Source organism: Scophthalmus maximus, chromosome 7 (genome assembly GCF_022379125.1).
Source record: "Scophthalmus maximus strain ysfricsl-2021 chromosome 7, ASM2237912v1, whole genome shotgun sequence".
NCBI classification, from domain to species: Eukaryota; Metazoa; Chordata; class Actinopteri; order Pleuronectiformes; family Scophthalmidae; genus Scophthalmus; species Scophthalmus maximus.
In genome coordinates this window covers 2,681,926-2,700,022 of record NC_061521.1, presented here as the reverse complement: position 1 = coordinate 2,700,022, position 18,097 = coordinate 2,681,926, and the positions used below count along the sequence as shown (strand labels likewise).

At 40.9% G+C, this 18,097-nt stretch overlaps 1 protein-coding gene across 2 annotated transcripts in view; it reads right to left on the bottom strand.

The window, feature by feature from the left end:
* The window catches only part of si:dkey-106n21.1 (solute carrier family 23 member 2), a 40,267-nt gene that overhangs the window by 7,052 nt on the left and 15,118 nt on the right, over window positions 1-18,097 (bottom strand). Inside the window, exons 4-10 of one of the 2 annotated variants that reach the window (XM_035643178.2) lie at window positions 17,973-18,088; window positions 16,415-16,526; window positions 13,207-13,324; window positions 9,963-10,119; window positions 9,015-9,268; window positions 3,212-3,376; window positions 1,462-1,570 (exon numbers count right to left, since the gene is read on the bottom strand). In XM_035643178.2, the coding sequence (XP_035499071.1) occupies window positions 1,462-1,570; window positions 3,212-3,376; window positions 9,015-9,268; window positions 9,963-10,119; window positions 13,207-13,324; window positions 16,415-16,526; window positions 17,973-18,088 (1,031 nt within the window). Of the gene's footprint in view, window positions 1-1,461; window positions 1,571-3,211; window positions 3,377-9,014; window positions 9,269-9,962; window positions 10,120-13,206; window positions 13,325-16,414; window positions 16,597-17,904; window positions 18,089-18,097 lie in introns of both variants that reach the window. The other variant, XM_035643177.2, reaches the window with a different exon arrangement.

The window sequence follows — 18,097 nt, the reverse complement described above, 5'->3', positions numbered from 1 at the left end:
AGTTCTGATCTTTTTTGTCATATATAATCAACAGAAGCCTGTTTCATTCTCCATTACAATTACACTCTCAAAAGATCTGACACCACTCCCATGATTAAACTTTAAAACCAATTACACCCCAGCCTAATACCACAAGTTAGCAGCATATTAGTAAATGGACTGCCTTTTATTTATAGTCATAACGACCACCCAAAGCACTTTATGTTACAAGTCACAGTGCACCATTTATTCAGCGTTTTCTATACATAGTCCATCTCTATCGCACATGCACAAACTGAGGCCACAGCCATCTGTGGCAATTTGGGTTTCCAAGGACCTCCTGAGCCACAGGTGCTCCCAAGTCATGAGTGATAGTGAAAAGAATCAAGAGTGTTGAAGCCCCCCTCGAAGAGCTCAGGCCCAACTGCTCTTTACACCCAATTGAACCCACGTGGGCTGACTGCCTGCCAAACCAGTGACCAATGACTGACCTTTCTATCGAAAACTGACTTCTTGGGGTAAAGCAAACATACAAAAAAGACATTATCAGGACTCAGGTTCAGGTAAGACAATTAAAAAAGCTCTCCTTCCTACTTTAAAATCTAGGCTAAAGACTAAAGGTTACCAAGTGTTTGCCATATGGGCATGTGGGATTTGAGAACATGTTGACCTCAGGAGCTTATGCTGGCAGAACGTCTGCCACCTTTTCAGGTGTAATCTGTAAATGGAGCAGTGGGAGCACACACTGTGCCACACAGCCTCCTTCACACTGTCATCTTTGTTTTATGTATAAAACAAATTTTAAAAACTGTCAGACCGAAGAAATTAATGCCGGGAATAGGTATCCTGAAAAGTTGACCACGTCAACACTTTCTGTGGGCCCACGACTGTGTAAAGATGTTTAAGAGAGGGCTCTAACTGGTGTTTTGCCCTTTAAAAAAAAAATGTTTTCCTTCTGAGCGGGTCTGGTGATATTATGTAGAACATTATGTGATAATATGAAAACCTTGGTCAAATAGATGAAACAACGTAATGTTCCATAAGTGAATTTCCGGTCATGACCAAAGTTTTCTCTCCTCCAGCTGTCCGATAGTTTACACCCCATGTCTCCATCTACCATCTCATTCAAGCTTAGCATTTCCTGATACTTCTCATGCAGCATAAATTAGCAAGAGCATGCCAGATTTCCTGTTCTCACAAGACTGTTGTGCAGCTTTCCGACTGTCAATGCTGAGGAGAGCTGTGTACGCCAGCGAAGACAGCCATTATGTTTGTAGGATATAAATCAATAAAGGTTGTCCCCAGTTTAGAGGTTATACATGTGACATTCACTGCCACTAGATGTGGCACTAGAGCCTCGTCATTGTCATATTATCTTTGCATAGATAATTATGAGTCAGTGAGCACACTTAGGCTTTATGTGTGTGTTTGTGTGTGTGTGTGTGTGTGTGTGTGTGTGTGTGTATGACCTGTGTCACACACCTGTGTCAATGATGCCAGGATTGGAGTGAAACCAGGTAGGTAAGACAAGTCCACTGAAGGTAGAGAAGCCGAGGATGAGGAGGTTACGGGATGAATTCAGGTCCACATACTAGAGAGAGGGGGGGGGGGGTGATACAAATAAATTTAAATTGGTTAACTGACTCTCAGATGCAAACCATTATTTTGTTGGTCTGTGTCATCTGGCTGCCGTGTCTGTTTTGTAACTTGACTGAAATGTGATTAGAAATAATCTGAAGACATCCCAAAAATACCTGAATTTTTTTTATTTCAGATCAACTCAGGCAACAATGGGGACAACCAAGTCAGCTGGAGGACATTTGTCCTTGCCCATTACGCAAAATGACTATATGCTGTAAAATTGTGGACAGAGGGGTCCTTTGGCATGATTGTTGATCAAGCCCCACCTCAGACTTAAGGCCAATTCATAGTCCTCTTACATGTACGAAAATGGGGTTTTCTGTACATACTATGAGATAAACCTGAGCCCAATGACCTTGTCATAAGATGTTTTGACATGTATGACTAAGGCTCAATGGCGCTGTAGTTATTCAGTTCAAACTCAAAAGTCATCATAATATGGATGAAAAGCCCAGTTCACACATGTTATCATTCTACAGACACAGAGGAAAGAATCCTGTCAATGGAAAAACACATAGTCTGGGTGGGACTTTGGCTTTGTGTCAGCAACACAAGTCATTTTTTTTTTGGTAGCAATTTCTGGCAAATACTCCCTCCCGGGTCCTGCTGCTTGCTCTGAGGAACTGCTCATTAATAAAAAAACAAAAACAAAACCAGTTTAAACATTTCCACTACAGCTGAAAAACAAATTTAAAGTTAATTAAATTGGAATATTTAAAATGTTCATGAAAATTCCTCTGTTAGAAATCTGCTTTCAATAACTGCAGTGTGCGTATGTTGTGAACAAAAGCTGGAGGGTGATGCTTTGACATTTGTAAAGGAGGAGATTATATGTTGATATGCTAGGTGTTGGCCGTTTAAGGTCAGTAAATCACGTATCACATCTCTGTATGAGAAAAACACATGAACCAGGTCATGTTTTCCCATCAGCAAAATCTAAATCTAAGATTAAACACCCTTCCAATGTAAATAATGTAAAATCTATACAGTATTTGTGGGTGGTTTTAATGGGCAACAGCGCTTAACACCTGCCCTGACACATCCTGATTTAATCACGTAGAAATATCTCGTGCCAGGAAACAGGTTTACAGTTAACCCTTGCTCAGCTGGTTACTTGTTGCTGGGATTGTTTCCCAAGTACGCTCTTCAAATATATCATCACCCTCAGGAGCTATACACATTCTGCATCATAGACCTCTTACGGGCCCGTAACAGCCATGTTAAATACAGATTCTATGCAGTGAAAAGCAATGGTATCACAGTGTTTCCCCTACCATTCAAATGGGGGGAAATATTTTAAATAGGTCTACATTGTAGCCTATTTCTTTTTATGTTGACATTTCATTTTGTGATTATTTTCTATTGAATATAGAAGTTCATAAGTGTTTTTGGCACTATCCATGGTATTGGAAGGGGGATTTAATTCTCTCATGTTTTGTTTCATTGTGCAGAATGCAGTGTCCGTCTAATCCAGTGAAGAAGTTCAAGTCCTGAAATTTGTGATTTATTTTCATGATTTTTCTGTCTCACAAATCGCACCTTGTATATGATGTTGCATAATGACAATGAAGAAATATTGAAATGTGTTTACCTGAAGGTTGGATATCCCCACCGCTGCAATCATTCCAAACATAACGAGAAACATTCCTCCAATGACCGGGTCTGGGATGGTGATAAAAACAGCTCCAAACTTTCCAAAGATTCCCAGGATGATCATGAGTATGCCAGTCGTCTGTAGAACCAGTCTGCTGCCAACCTGGTAACAAAAAAAAAAAAAAGCACAGGGACAAGAAGGGGTTCATTTCATCATTCATTTTACCAGGATGGCGCTAAGACACTATGATTCATGTCTGGGATGATTGTTAGTTAGACAGTTGTTGTTTTAGATGGGCTGGAGTACGTATTATAATTTATATCACAAACCATTTTTGTGAAATATTACATTTAAATACAAATAATAATAAAGGAAAAATAAAGAGTTGTTTATTGTCTTGCCAGAATTCAGAGCAGAATTCTTTCATCTGAAGAGGTGGTGTTTTTCACTTTACTCTTTTACCCTGACATTCTACAGAGTGCAAAAGCACAGCGTAATAATAGTAGGCCAATGATGACTGTTCCAGTTTTGGTAATTGCTCTAAACCATGTGGTTAAAATTCCTGCAGTATAAATCTCCAGTGTAAAGTATAATCTGTACAGTCTGTCAGAAGCAATTTGTTTCTCCAATCCAACATACAAAGAAAAGGCACATGTGGTGTTTGACAGTTTCCAAAAGGTGGAATGTAGTACAATGAAGACAAATAGTTGAAAAATAGAGCATAAAGACAGTAGACAAGATTTATCTCTATGTAAGGATTCTTTGATTTTGTTTGGCAAATAATATTTGTAGGGGACAGTAAATATTCCACATATCACCATCAAGAGGTTGTTTCATCCATTCCAATTCATATTAGCTTTACTATTGCGTTTTTTTTTTTTAACTTTTACACATTTCATATTCCTGGATTTGAAGTCACAACAGGTCAAATTGTTTCATCTGTTAGATATTTGGGCATCTGTGATGCATCAGCCACTCTCTCGGATCGCAACTTGGAAAAGTTCACAAATAGTGCTGATTTTGTAATGCAGAGTGAATGCCGATTTATCTTTGATCTTGGGCTTTGCTTGGTAATCTCCAAAAACTATCAGCAAATATACAGAACTGCAGTCACGCGGTGAAACTATAATGCAGAGTTGGGCATCATTTGCATAGTTACAGTGAGCGATGTTATAATTTTCCATAATCTGAGAATGGAGTAGCTTGTAGACGTTGAACAGAAGATGCCCAAAATGAACCCTTGAGGAACGCCACGTGTCATTGTTGTTAGCTCAGATTTATAATTACGATTTAATAATCTTGTAAAAATGATTTGAACCAATGTAACCAAATTCCAGAAAGTCCAACCCACATTCCCAATCTGTTGAGCAGTATGCGATTGAATGCAGCACTGAGATCCAGTAATACCAAAAAAGAAATTGTTGACAAGTCACTGTTCAGATGAATGCTGTTTACAATTTTAACATGTACAGGCTCGCTAGGTTGTGCTCAAACCAAACAAAGCAACGTAAAAGATATTTACCTAGAAAATATTGAGTTGTTGAAAAACAGCCTTTTCAATTATATTTCTTTAAAAAGAGTGCAAAAAATCAGGTTATACTTATAGAAAATAGGTTTAATAACGGCAGTCTTTAGGGCCTCGTAAAAAGGCCTGACAGAAGAGAACTATTGACTATTTGTAGTAAAAAGAAAAAGAAAAAGTGAATTAAATTTCAATTCATTTATAATCATGGGCATAAAAATGTATCAAATTTACCAGGGTAGTCTAGTCCAATAAGTGTAAAAACTGGAGCTGATGTAGGTGTAGAAGCCTGGGTGAATAACATACAGGTGTTTTCGCTGATCGACTGCTTTTGGATTGCCTCTGTTTTAATTCTGCTGGTCTCTGCAGTCATTTCAAAGAAAACACAGCGATGGTCAAAAAGGTAACCACAACCTCAGAAATGTGCAGACGTTTGGGAAATAGATTATGACCCCTATTATGTGTTGAATCTGTTAAATGCTGGGAAATTACAAAGGTTCTTTGGATCAAATCAATACACAACCGTAGTTTAGCAAAGTAATTTGTTTTGGGGGAGGATTTTCTAATACCACTCGACAGGACCTCAACTAAAGTGCAAAGGTAGCTGTGAACAAGCTGGCGAAGGAAGGCCAGCTCTCTGGTGGGGATGGATCTGGACTGTGTGGAGGCAGTGACAGAGAAGAGGATGAGAGGAAAGCTGAAGGCGATCATGGACAACCCCTCTCATCCCAACTGCATAATCCAATACACTTTTTGTAAAAATCCGCGAATATGTCCTCACGGCCCGCTAGCTGTCAGTGTAAATTGAAAAAAAAAAAAAATGGTGAGGGCACCTCACAACACAGTTTCGATTTTGAGTATTGGCCAATCAGCATAGAGTATGACTTATTAGGTGTGGAGATGGCAATATTTCTTCTAGCCCTCCGCCAAGCAGTAGTTTGGGGGGTTATTTTGTTTTGGTTAGCCTTGATAATTGAATTAATTTTATTTGGATCCCCATGCAGGACATAAGCTACTCTTCCCGGAGTCCACACACAACATAAAAACATGACAACAGATAAAACACTGACAGATTTGTGGTAGTTGTCATGTGTTGTTTCACCAGAGGCTAGAGACAAAAAAAAATGTAAAACATTTTTTCCAGCATCTTGTGCCATATCAGTGATGTGCTCTGGAGCAGTTATTCAAAACAAACTGACGCTTTGGAACAATTTAACTCTGTCTGGTTCTCGCTGCTCCGCAGCGGCAACAAGGCTCCTTCACACATTCGACTCAGACCAACTGCAGTCTTTCTCAGTTTCACAAGATTTCCCCTGGGCCCCTTGCCAATTTGGTAACTGCCTCCAGACCTGCAACCTGCATACTAGATTCAATACCACCTAACCTTTTTAAAGAACTGTTTCCTATTTTAAATAGATCTATTCATAATATTAATAATGTGTCCCTCTCCTCAGATTCTGTGCCCTCTGCTTTTAAAACTGCTGTTATCAAACCAAGATCTTAACAATTACAGGCCCATCTCGAATCTGCCTTTAATGTCAAAGCTTCCTGAAAGGGCTGTGGCGGGTCAACTTACTGCCCATTTATCCAACAAAAACTTGAAAATTACATTGGTATACAATGGATAGTGCTTTCATGGTTTCACTCATATTCATCATATAGAACTGAACATGTACGCTACAATAATAAAAAATTCTCTCTAGAGTGAAATCTGGTGTACCCTAGGAACCAGTACATGGCCCAATGCTATTTTTACATCTACATGCTGTCGCGGAATTTTGTCTATCCTCCCCGTGAAACTGTTGGTTCTCAAGCACCAAGCAAGGCCATCTTGTCTATGGCAAGCCGAAACAATCAGTGAGCAGCTGAAGTCTCTCTCCAGGTGTCACAGTCGCGGGGAGATGACGACATTACTCAAAGCTAAATACAACTACATAGACTGGAGATAGGCAGATTATGTTGGGACGCGATACACTGTGAACCTGTTGATCTGTGTAGCGAACTCGAAGTCTCCTCAATATTGACCTCTTATAATAAATACTTCTGCTTCAGACATCCACTCCATCAATTATTCCATTTCACATGCTTCCCCTTGCTGACATCATTAGCAAATACAATATTAAATTCCACTGCAACGCTCCTGATATACAGCTATATGTACCATTTAGGCTAAGCGATTTTTCCCAACTCCTAAATTTAGAGGCCTGTGTAGCAGATATAACAAGATGGATATGAACTTTCTGATGTTGAATGCAGACAAAACAGAACTATAAGTACTTAGACCAGCTAAACATGCACACCTGATTGAACATTTTTGTGTTAATATTGATGGATGTGTCATTCCCAAAGCTCGAGCATCAAAAACCTTGGTGTGATTTTCGATCCCCCTTTGACATTCTAATCTCATATTTAGGCATTTACCAAGTGTGTATTCAAGACTTGATTATTGCAATGTCCTGTTTTCTGGTCTTCCACATTGTGCCACTAGAGGGCTACAACTTGCTCGGAATGCTGCAGCCAGAATCTTGACAAAAACACAGGAAGTATGATCACATAATATCTCTCCACTGTCTCTCAGTGCGAGCTAGAGCTGATTTTAAGGTTCTTCTCTCAACATATAAGACCCTGCATGTACATGCCCCTCCACATTTAACTGAGTTTATTACACCACCTGCACGCCCACTAGACTCTCTCCATGCTAGTCTCGTAGTCATTCCACAAGAACAAAAAAAATCAGTTGGTTTACGGATCATTTTCCTACTGTGCACCTCTTCTCTGGAATAGCCTCGGCTACATGTCAAAGAAGCTCACTCAGTAGAAAATGTTGAATCTAGATTGAAAACCCATCTATACTCATTATATTATAGCCAACCATAGCACTTGTATGTTTGTTGTTTTTATCGTATTTTAATTATTTATAATAACTGTCTTAATGTTGTTCAATTCTCTAAAAGGCTTTCTGTTATTTAAAATATTCCTTTAATTGTAAATTGCATTGAGACCATTAAAATTACATTTTGATTGATTGATTGATTGATTGATTTGTGTTAAGCTATTAATTTTCTTTTCTTGGTAGTCTGACAGGCTGACATACACCTGAAAGGGAACGCCCTGAAGGACATGTTGGTCTACTATTTTATATTATGTTTTTGTTTGTTTTTTAATTGTAGAAAAAATGTACTGCTGGCATTTTTTGGGGGTGTGTGTATGAATAGCCTTGTGGGCCTTATGCAACACAGAGGCTGGACGATCCCTCCTCTTGCTCTAGGCCCTTGAAGGGTGGAGCTCGCCAAAGTCCACTTGACTTTTCATTCAAATGTGCCAGCACTCAAAACGGCAGTGCAATTCTTCCAAGGGTAAGAGCCAAAGGGAATTTAACTATCAGAGTGCTCTGACCTGTAAGCGCTTCACTGACTGAGGCTTGAAGAGACAAGTGTTTGTCAAGAGACAGCAAAATGGCCCTGCTCTTAAAAGATCTTTATGAAAAGGGACTACAGAAATGTGCTTCTATTAACATCAAGGCAACCGTGGCCACGAAGTCTGGTTTCCCGATGACAAAATCCTGGTGGGCTGTTGGAGTGTCAAAAAGACGGCTTTCTGACAGAGAGTTTTGAAATGAAAACAAATTAAATGAGCCTGAAAATAACAAGTTAACTAAGCCAATAAATAAAACAGGATTTTAACCCTCAAAACCTGTCCCTGTCCCATTCATCCACCACATCCTGCTCCATAAGCCTCTTTATTCTCCCAACACTGACTTCCTAAAGCCTCTCTGGTAGAAAACCTATGCCAATTAAAATAGCTTTCTAGGCAAAAGAAAGACAGGACAGTAACATTAAATAACTTACTGACAGACAATATATTCACCTTGCATTTCTAGTGCATGCAGCAACAGTAAAAAAAACTGGGAGTAAGAACTATGAGTAATGTGAAAGGTGTTGATCATAAGGACAAACCCATAGAGAATGAACTCTTTTAAATCTTTTTTGGATGTACAGTCAAATTATCAACTATCTAACTAAGTAGTGACCATCTAGTCGCAAATTTTTAAAAAAAACAGAGCAACTTTTGTATGTCTGTTAATCAAGAGGGCAACGATTCCAAATAAATGCTACTTTTGCATGTCAGCACAATGTAGAAATAGCCACGTGTTTGCTAAAATAATTAGCTAGAAACTTAATAAGGTGATGTCTGTATAGTTTGTAAGTTATTTTTGAAAAGACCAGTGCAGCTTTAAGGAGTCCTAAAACACGACAATGAGACTAATGTGAGGTGTACCTTGGTAATGCCGAGTGCGGCGATGTTCTGGCTATAGGAGGTGGTGCCATTTCCAGTTCCCCACAGTGCAGCCATGATGCAGCCGATGCCCTCTACAGCAATACCTCGGTTGATGGCATGAGTGGGTGGTGGAGGGGCACCGGACAAGCGGGCACAAGCGTAGTAGTCACCGATTGATTCCATGGTAGATGCCAAGACACCTGCCATCATACCCAAAACTGAAGACACGCTTACCGTGGGCATACCCCATTGACCTATGAATACAAAGTTGGCATATTTTTAGTTTACATACGTACAACTACAGAAACACCACTTTAAACTTAATGACTGAAGAGATTTCTGGCAAAAATCCTGCAATGATCAAAATCCATTTGAGGTTTCCTCCAGCTCGAGGAGCACAAAAGTGATTATTAAACATCTGTGGAGATTCTCTCATTCATCCAGGTCATAGTCATCCACAAGGGTGTTGAATCAGGAGCAACTGGACTTGGTTGTAGTTTCTTGAAGACATTTCACCTGTCATCCAAGGGGCTTCTTCAGTTCTGTTCAGAACTGAAATTAATTTGCATCTGCAAATAATTAATTTGGCATACTCCACAAGGCTGTGCTTTTTTAGTATTATTTTTCTAACAAACCAACAACCATATTTCCTAACTTGTTAATCAGAAACATTGATTTAAACGTTGGGCCTGCTCACAAAACATTCTGTTCAAAAAACACCAAGTGCCATGTGTAAATAATAAAAAATACAAAAAACTGGTGTCGTCTTTTACAGTTATGTTAATTAAACAAAGGGTTTTCTGAACTCCACATATACTTCACTATTAGATGGACACTGATGTGCTAAAATGATCATCAAAATCACTCCAAAATCTGTAGAGTTTTATTATAGCAGCAACACAATTGGGTATCCAGGATCTAAATTGAGTATGGCATTTATGCATTTACCTGGGTAAGGCACATGGAACCACGGAGAGTTGGCCACGGCATCCAGGCTGATGTCGGTCCTGGCTGAGAAGCCATACTCAGTAGACTTTGACGGCAGTACGTCAAAGATGGTCAGCAAGAAGCAGATCAGCCAGGCACCACACATTCCAAATAAAGCCTGCAATTTATGATCGGACACAGAGAAAATTACATTTTAAAAATTAAGTTTCGACCAGCATAAAACATACATGGGACTAATTGTTTTGAGCAACTCTGGTGCAATAATGTTTGATGAACATTCAATGGATGTTTTGGAGCTACAGTACATACCCAGTCACATTTAGCCAATGTAGTCAACATCAGCTTTCTGTTATCCAATTTTTATCAAAAAAAACAAGGACAGTCAATTCTATCTTAAAACTTTACCCTTTACCGCAACCTCAGATGTTGAGTGAGTTACTTCAGTATCATAGGCTTCTGGAAAAAAAAATCCTGGTAATAATTTGATGTTGGACTGTGAGCACAATCTAATTTAATCTGTTGATACTTTGCATTAAAACTTGACCCTGCGTACCACTGAACGCAACAAAACACAACAAACGCAGGGCGCCCGGTGTGTGCCTCACATTGCATTTGTTCAGAGAATTACATGGGAGCAAAAGCTTCTTGCACAAGAATGCTTTTATCATGTGCGGGCCTCTTTGAGGGGAGCCAAACAGTAGCTCGAGGGCAGACAAACATGCCAGCAGACTGTGTCCTGTGTGTTCTTTTGGTCTATGTTTTAATGTGAAACATCTTGACACCTATCACCTATAGGAGAACAAATTAAGTGAGACTGTGCAGATGTATGCATGTTACACATTATGGCCAATCAATGACAAACAGGACCTGTCAAAGAGACTTTGTGTACTATGGGGTGTTTGGTTAACCTCATGCAGTAAGGTATGCCACAAAATCCCTGACTCATTCCTTCAAGCCAAAAAGTAACGCATTGTATGCTTTGTGAGGCTTAATTTGACGAAGGACAATCGCTACTGATGAATAGCGAATATAAAACTTTTAAACCTTTTTTTTTGTTAGCTCTTTTAAGGTTTTGTTGGATTTCAAAAGATGTGAGTCATCCTGCCAAAATGTGTTTTACCTGCCATTCCTGAAGGTTGAACCCTGAAGCCAATGTGACTCAGAGCTCTTTAGTTCATCCGTAGCTCCGACCTCTGCCTTCAGTTTGATGGTTATGTCATTCTTTAAAAAAACATTTATTTAATGAGTCAGCATTTCGTTGGCATCGGCGTTCTCTTTCCCCACAATGAGAGAGTTCTCACCCAGGAGCTTCAAAACCACCCACCTTATTTATTTTGGCTGTTGAAAACTTTTCAAGTCTTTTTATGAATGGAAAAAGGGTTTGTCTACACTAATCCTCAGAGAAGAAATATACAGATCTCTTCTTGCAGTCTAAATAATGTATTAGTTTCGCATTTGTGTGTTTGGATCTGATTGACCTGCAAGTACTGTGGCTGTTCTTGGCAGTGCTCACACACACGTACACACACACACACACACACACACACACACACACACACACACACGTACACACACACACACACACGTACACACACACACACACACACACACACACACACACACACACACACACACACACACGTACACACACACACACACACACACACACACACACACACACACACACACCAGGCATGTAACTGCATGAATGTGCATCAGAGCAGATGTTAAAAAGACTTAAACCTGTCCTTTGTTAAATAAAGGCTAAAAACACACTCCCTGTGTTGTTCCGTCACCACAGGCGATCTCTGCCTAAGAGGTGGTAGCTGTAATCACAAGAACTGAAGAAGGTTGGGCTTCGAAATGGGGCTCACGTTATCCCACAAAAGGCTTTGGATCAAGTTGTGTTTGCTCAAATTAATACGCAGGCTCAGAGAAGACAGCTGAATGGAACACAAAAAATATTACACTGACACTTAAAGAAGTGTACGCAAGCTCAGAGAAGACAGCTGAATGGAACACAAAAAATATGAAATGTTGTTGGGCTTTTTTTTTTTGCATTTGGAAATGATGTCATACATTTGTATTTTTTTTTTTTTACCCCCACGCCCATTGACTTTTAAACTCCAGAATGGCACCAGAAATGAAACATGAACTCAGCAGATAGGGCATGTGGGAGTCACCTGTCTAACCCGACTCATTGGACAGTAATCTCCACCGCCATCATCGGGGAAGAATGGAGCTCTGCAGCGAGGATCGAATACCAGACACTGCCAAGGTGGTGCTGTTTCAGTTGCCTTCTTGATTGGACCTTACCGGAATACCCCAGTTTGGGATCAATAAAGTATATCTATCTATCTATGTCGATATGTTTGTCTGTCTGTGATGATAGTAGGGGGTCATAAGACTGCACAGTTTTAGCCAGGTTTCCCCAGAGCCCTTGAGAGAGAGAGTAGCGACATCTCCGTTCACTCCAACGGACCACACCCAGCAATGGTGGATCACAGAGCCTCTCAATAGTTCCCGGGAAGTGAGCAGCAGCGCATTAGTGTAGCAACAGAATGGAGTCAATGGACCGTCTGTGTTGCACTTGTGAAGGGTAAGACGTTTAAACAATCAGATTGTATATCACCAGCACATCTGAATCAAATCAACATGCTCATTAAAAGCATGTTAGTGGATTTTGAGTTATTTGATTTTTATCATTTATGATTTATTTATGATTCAAGAAAACATATTGACTAACTACATACAGATGCGAAACTTGCCAGCAGGCAAGGCGGGCAACTGCTTGGGGCCCCCAGGTCAGTAGGGGGCCCCCTGAGGGCTGACAAACTTGATAACTACAGCAGTGACAATTCGCAAAGTTTGCAATAACAGTAGGAGACCCTTGAAAATTGCGTTTACGTCGCTCTGAATAAGGGATTCAAATTTCTCGCCGAGAACTTATGGAAAACTGCCTGAAGTCTCATTAAAAAACTGACAACTGAGTGGTTAGACATTTTTTTATTTCATCCGAGTTACTGCCATTTTCTTTGTCTTGTTCCAAATTTTGTATCTTTCATTTGGTCATTTAGATTCAACGAACGGCAGGTCCACATCACCACTGCCAAAATCTATTATTGAGTTGTAGAATGGCCCGACTTTGCCTTGACACTGGAGGATTTCTGCAAAATAGCTTATGCATGTTTGTTTTCTCTACGGGAAGAAGCGAATGTGTGCGTGTGAGTTGTTGGCGACTCACAGAGAAGAGCTTGAAGAGCGGGTACTGGAAAACCTTCCACTTCTTATCCTTGTAGGCAATCATTGGGACATCGACCTTGCTGAGATACTGGGAGAAGAGGAGGATCAGGCAGACGGTGCTGTGGAAAAACACAAGGCAGGAAATGATGTGCAACCCACAGGTGTTTCTCCCAAGGCCCAGCCCTTGCTCACATGTATTAGTCTAATGGTGCTCAAGCACGGCAAACTTCCACATGTCATTTTACACAGCAAGCAGGCCTTTTGTTGTTTTCCATACGGCACTTTTGTCAGTTGTTGCCAATGAGGAGAGAGACTCCTTTTTTCAGAGCACTCTCACCTTTTTTGCGCGGCCGCTTTGCGCACTTCTAGTTGAAGATTTCTGAACTTAAAAAGGTTTGTACCGGCCGCATCTGATGGCGAGTAGTTGTTCTCAAAATGTACGCAAATGTTTATCACATGATCTCCAAGCCAAAGATAAGAGTTACGAATGTGTACGATGATTTGTGCGTTAACTTTGGGTAACTCACAAATGCGTGTTCGAATCCTCACGCAACTACGAAACAATGGGTGCACAAGTAAGACTGTAGAAAATATTCACATGTAATGTGTTCGCTGTCAAATTTCCTTTGAGTATAGATGTCGAAAAATATTTGTGATATTCTTTGTATTTTATGCGTGTGCACAGATTGCCGGATAAGCACTGATTAGCTTACAAGTGCGTGTGGAATTTTGAGACTCCTTTTTCCTGCTGTCGGCTCCAAAAGGATTCACAAATGTGTGCTGCATTTAATTGCTGGTGGACATCTGGACTTTCAGTGAATTGGTGTGTAATTTCAAAGTGGGATTTGTGACTCTTAACTTTCGTTTTGTAGATCAAGTCTAATTTCTCTGGAGACAGAAACTATCACTATATTTTTTTTAAACCACACATTTCTGAAGTGTTTCAGGAATCTGAGGAGGAGAAGTCTTCTTCAATAAAGCATGATGATCCTTTGGTAAATGGTCTCATTGAGAGTCGAATAGACAATAAAGCACGGTATGCATTAGAGCGTGGATAAAGCCTCAATGACAGCATGATAGTGTCCCATAGGTGCATGGTCGCAGGTGTAGGTGGATGTTCAGTGGACGAGCTCTGGGTCAGGCCCACCCCCCCTGTACCTCCAAATATGGTTACTGTTGGTTTCAAAATACCAAGATGGTGCTGACCAAAATGCTGAACTTGAGGCTTTTCAAATAGCATTTCACAAAACAATGGGGGATTGTTCAAGCTGTTTGCCACTTGGCTGTATAGCTTAGGGTGCGGTGTGGTACCCCTACATCATAACTGGTGTCGATTCGAAGCAGAATCCCCAAAATGTGAAAAAATGATTAGCCGTCTTCAAGAGCCTTCAATAAGGGATCACGCAAAATATTTTTTGCTGTTTAAATTGATGATGTTTTCTACTTCATTTCCCGCATGTTATGACTGGCGGTGTCTCGAGTATTTTGTGTGCTGGGAGAGATGAATTACTACCAGATCTGAATCTCTGCTCCCGTAAGCTGGGGGGGGGGGGGGGGGGGGGGGGGGCACTGGGGCTAAGAAGGATATGACTGATTACCATGGAGGTGAAAAGGGCTGAACCTTTTAAAACCCACAAGGATCACTCTATGTAACAGCTTTAGTCCTGCATTATCTGCTGACGGCAGAGGGGGAAATGATGACAGATTCGATTGGTCTGGACGGGGGGCAGGGGGAACATTAAATGAAAGGAAATGTGGGACAGCGGGTAGCAGTAGCTGTGGAGATGAAGTGAATTTAGATCGTGGACATTGCTGCTTTGATAACGAAGCAAAGGGAGAGGACAACAGGCAAAAAAAAGAGGAAAAAAAATGAATGCAGACTTTTGGCTCCATCCATTATCTAGGGGCGGCTCGGGAGGTAGAGACTAAGCAGAAGGTTGGCGCTTTGATTCTCGCTTGCCCAAGTCCGTGTGCCGAAGGTTCCTTGGGCAAGTCACTTAACTAGTACCCGGAGAAAACCCACATAGACACACGGAGAACCGAGATTTGATGTGACAGTGCTAACCGCTGCACTACCGTGCCGCCAGCATAGAAACATGGCAATTCAATTTTTTTGGGGGGTGTCAGGGAGTTTATTTTTGGGAATGTTACGCATTGATCCTATTGTACATTCCTGTATTTGCAATTTTAAAGTCTGTAGTTTCCACTGTATGTTGCTATGCTCACGTGTCCACATTAACCTTGTTAAATCAACCAGGTCTTGAAATTCGATCATGTCTCCTAATCGAATGAAGCAATAGAATAGAAGTACTAGTAATTTCACTATCATATTGATCGGCACAAGTATCTCGGTTTTACTCCGGACGAGCACATGACATCCAAAACTGCTGTGGATTTCTTCTGCTCACAGTCAGCAGGAAGAGCCCTGGGATCTGGGCTGAACAAAAGAATTTGTACTTACTCACAACTTTATGATTTATGTGTGTCTGACAGTGCCTCTGGTGTCTGGGGTTCCAGTGAACATAAAAGTTGTAACACTGCACATTAAAGAGCTATTGCTGCTGCTTCGGCTCTTGCACAGACTTGTGAGGATGTCAAAAAGACATGTAACTGGGAAGATCCTTATGTGGACAGCTACGTTCAACACCACCTTAAGCCCCAGAGACGGGCAGGTTTAATGCCAGTGCAGAGGTGGACAGACTTGATATCGGGAACGTGATTCTCTTGTCCTATCTATAAGCACATCAGGGCCGTTCTTTTTAGTAAAAACGTCCTTCATTTCTCTTTATTTCTTCTCGCTTGCTGATTTGTGCTTCAGAAAGGGAAAGAGTGCAGTTCTCCTTGGTCCTGATTGTCTCTCTCTAGCAAATCATGTGCACCTCATTGGATGACAGCTTTGAAAGAATGGTGCACTATCTCTCTGCCAGATGTCAAGACAGTCCGTCTGCGCAAGAGATTGGGAAGTACGTTTGTTTTTTTTAAACATAAATTCCCTGATGGAAATCTTCTCTAGTATGACGTCTCACTGTCTGATTTCATTAAGTTGCCTATTTATAATTCCAAGAAGCCCTTAAGTAGATTTTTTCCCCCTTGAATTCGCCCGCCCAGCTGTCCCGTACCTACAAACATTACATTGATGTTAGACAAAGTCCTTCACTGTGTTCCTCGTGTCTTGTCTAATACATCGGTGTAAAACGTCTTCTACTCACAGGGCAGCTATTCCCCAGTGGCCTCCAGACTTTTTTCCAGCCTCAATGAACAGCGACAGGCCAATCAGGTTGATGGTGGGGGCGATAGCCAGGGGGCCGATGTATTTGAGCACCAGGCCCACCAGCCCGGAAAAGCCCAAGACGATCTGGAGCAGAGATGCCACCAGTATGGCTCCCTGGATCTGTGGATGGCAAGACAAGAGGGACATAATACATGTGCATCAATACACATGGTAGGTTTTTAGTTTCTATCAAGGAGGTTACGTTTTTTTTAGTAGGGGTAAAACAAGTGGTTGATAGCATAAGGCTGAAGTTAAACATACTGTAGATTCTTTACAATTCTAATTCTTTGGACTTTGCCATTAATCTGTTGCGTTAAATGATGACATTTCATCATGGCAGCATTATAGCCACCGTTTTTCTTTGAGCTTTTTCCAGACCAACTATCTGCCAAGTATTAACTTTTCAAAAAACCTTTAACTTAGATACATCCATCTCTACAGATGTTTATTTATTACTCTGACAACCTCCCCTCGGCACTGACTATATATCTGTAAGCCTTGTCAAACTGATATATATTTATTATTACATGTGAAAGCAAAATACGATACCCCTGCTGAAGTTTCTGTAAAGGTGTGGCAACTGTTTTGAAAACATACATGTGGGACTCACATATGTGAACGTTGCCACAGGGAAAGATAATATTTGTGCTAAGGCCGGCTGACAAGGAGGGGACACGAGGGGAAACACAATATTTGAAGCCTTAAACTGAATGAAATTTAGTTCAAATTCCAAATGTTGAGGCTCACATATAAACCTGATCTATTGATAGAGTGTCTATTGTATTTCTGTAATGGACATACTAATATCCAACTACCTGGAGAGTCTTGGATCATCTTGTTTGTCCTGCTGTGTGTTCTAGCTCCATTGCAGACTTTGGTTTTCTTTGTGAAGTTACTTTTCTTACGATCCCTTGTGGGTTGGTAAATCCTATTTCAATTGACATCCTCGCCTCCCTTGTGTATGTGGTGTCTCTGCTTCCCTTTGTCTTGGTCAGTCCGACCAGTTTCTCTCCCCTGTGGTGTTTCGTGTCATCATTCGTGGATCAGTATGTCCTGAGGTGTTCTTCGTCTCTGTAAGCCTGCCTTTTCTTATCGAAATTACCTATCCCCGCTTCCTGTCCTGCGTCTGCATTTACACTTCACATTTTAGTTTGTCAATCGAAAAATTCAACAAACTAATTTGCAAAAAAATACAAATAGTATGCTTATCTCAACCTGCAGCAAATGATAAGAGAACAATATGGATCCTTGAATGCAGTACAAGGTTTTTATGTTCAACACTCGCCTGTTTTGCCATGTAATCTGTCGGAAAGCATCATTGTTTATATTGATATACAATCACTAATCCATCAGTACTCCTAATATGACCAATCAGATTTCCTGTCTGGGCTTATAAATTACAGAGAATCAATCCATCATTCCACATACCTCACGCATCCGTGACATCCAGACCTCGTCAGGATCCTCCATCAGGTGCGGCCTGGTGCCGTTGAGCAAGTGCGCTGACAGCATCACAGGCGCATTCGGGGCAGGACACTGCCACTTCGGCAGGGCGAGAATGGCCAGCGTTGGAGTGATGAAACTGAAGGTCCCACCTTGGAGGATCGGTAACCTTCGAGTC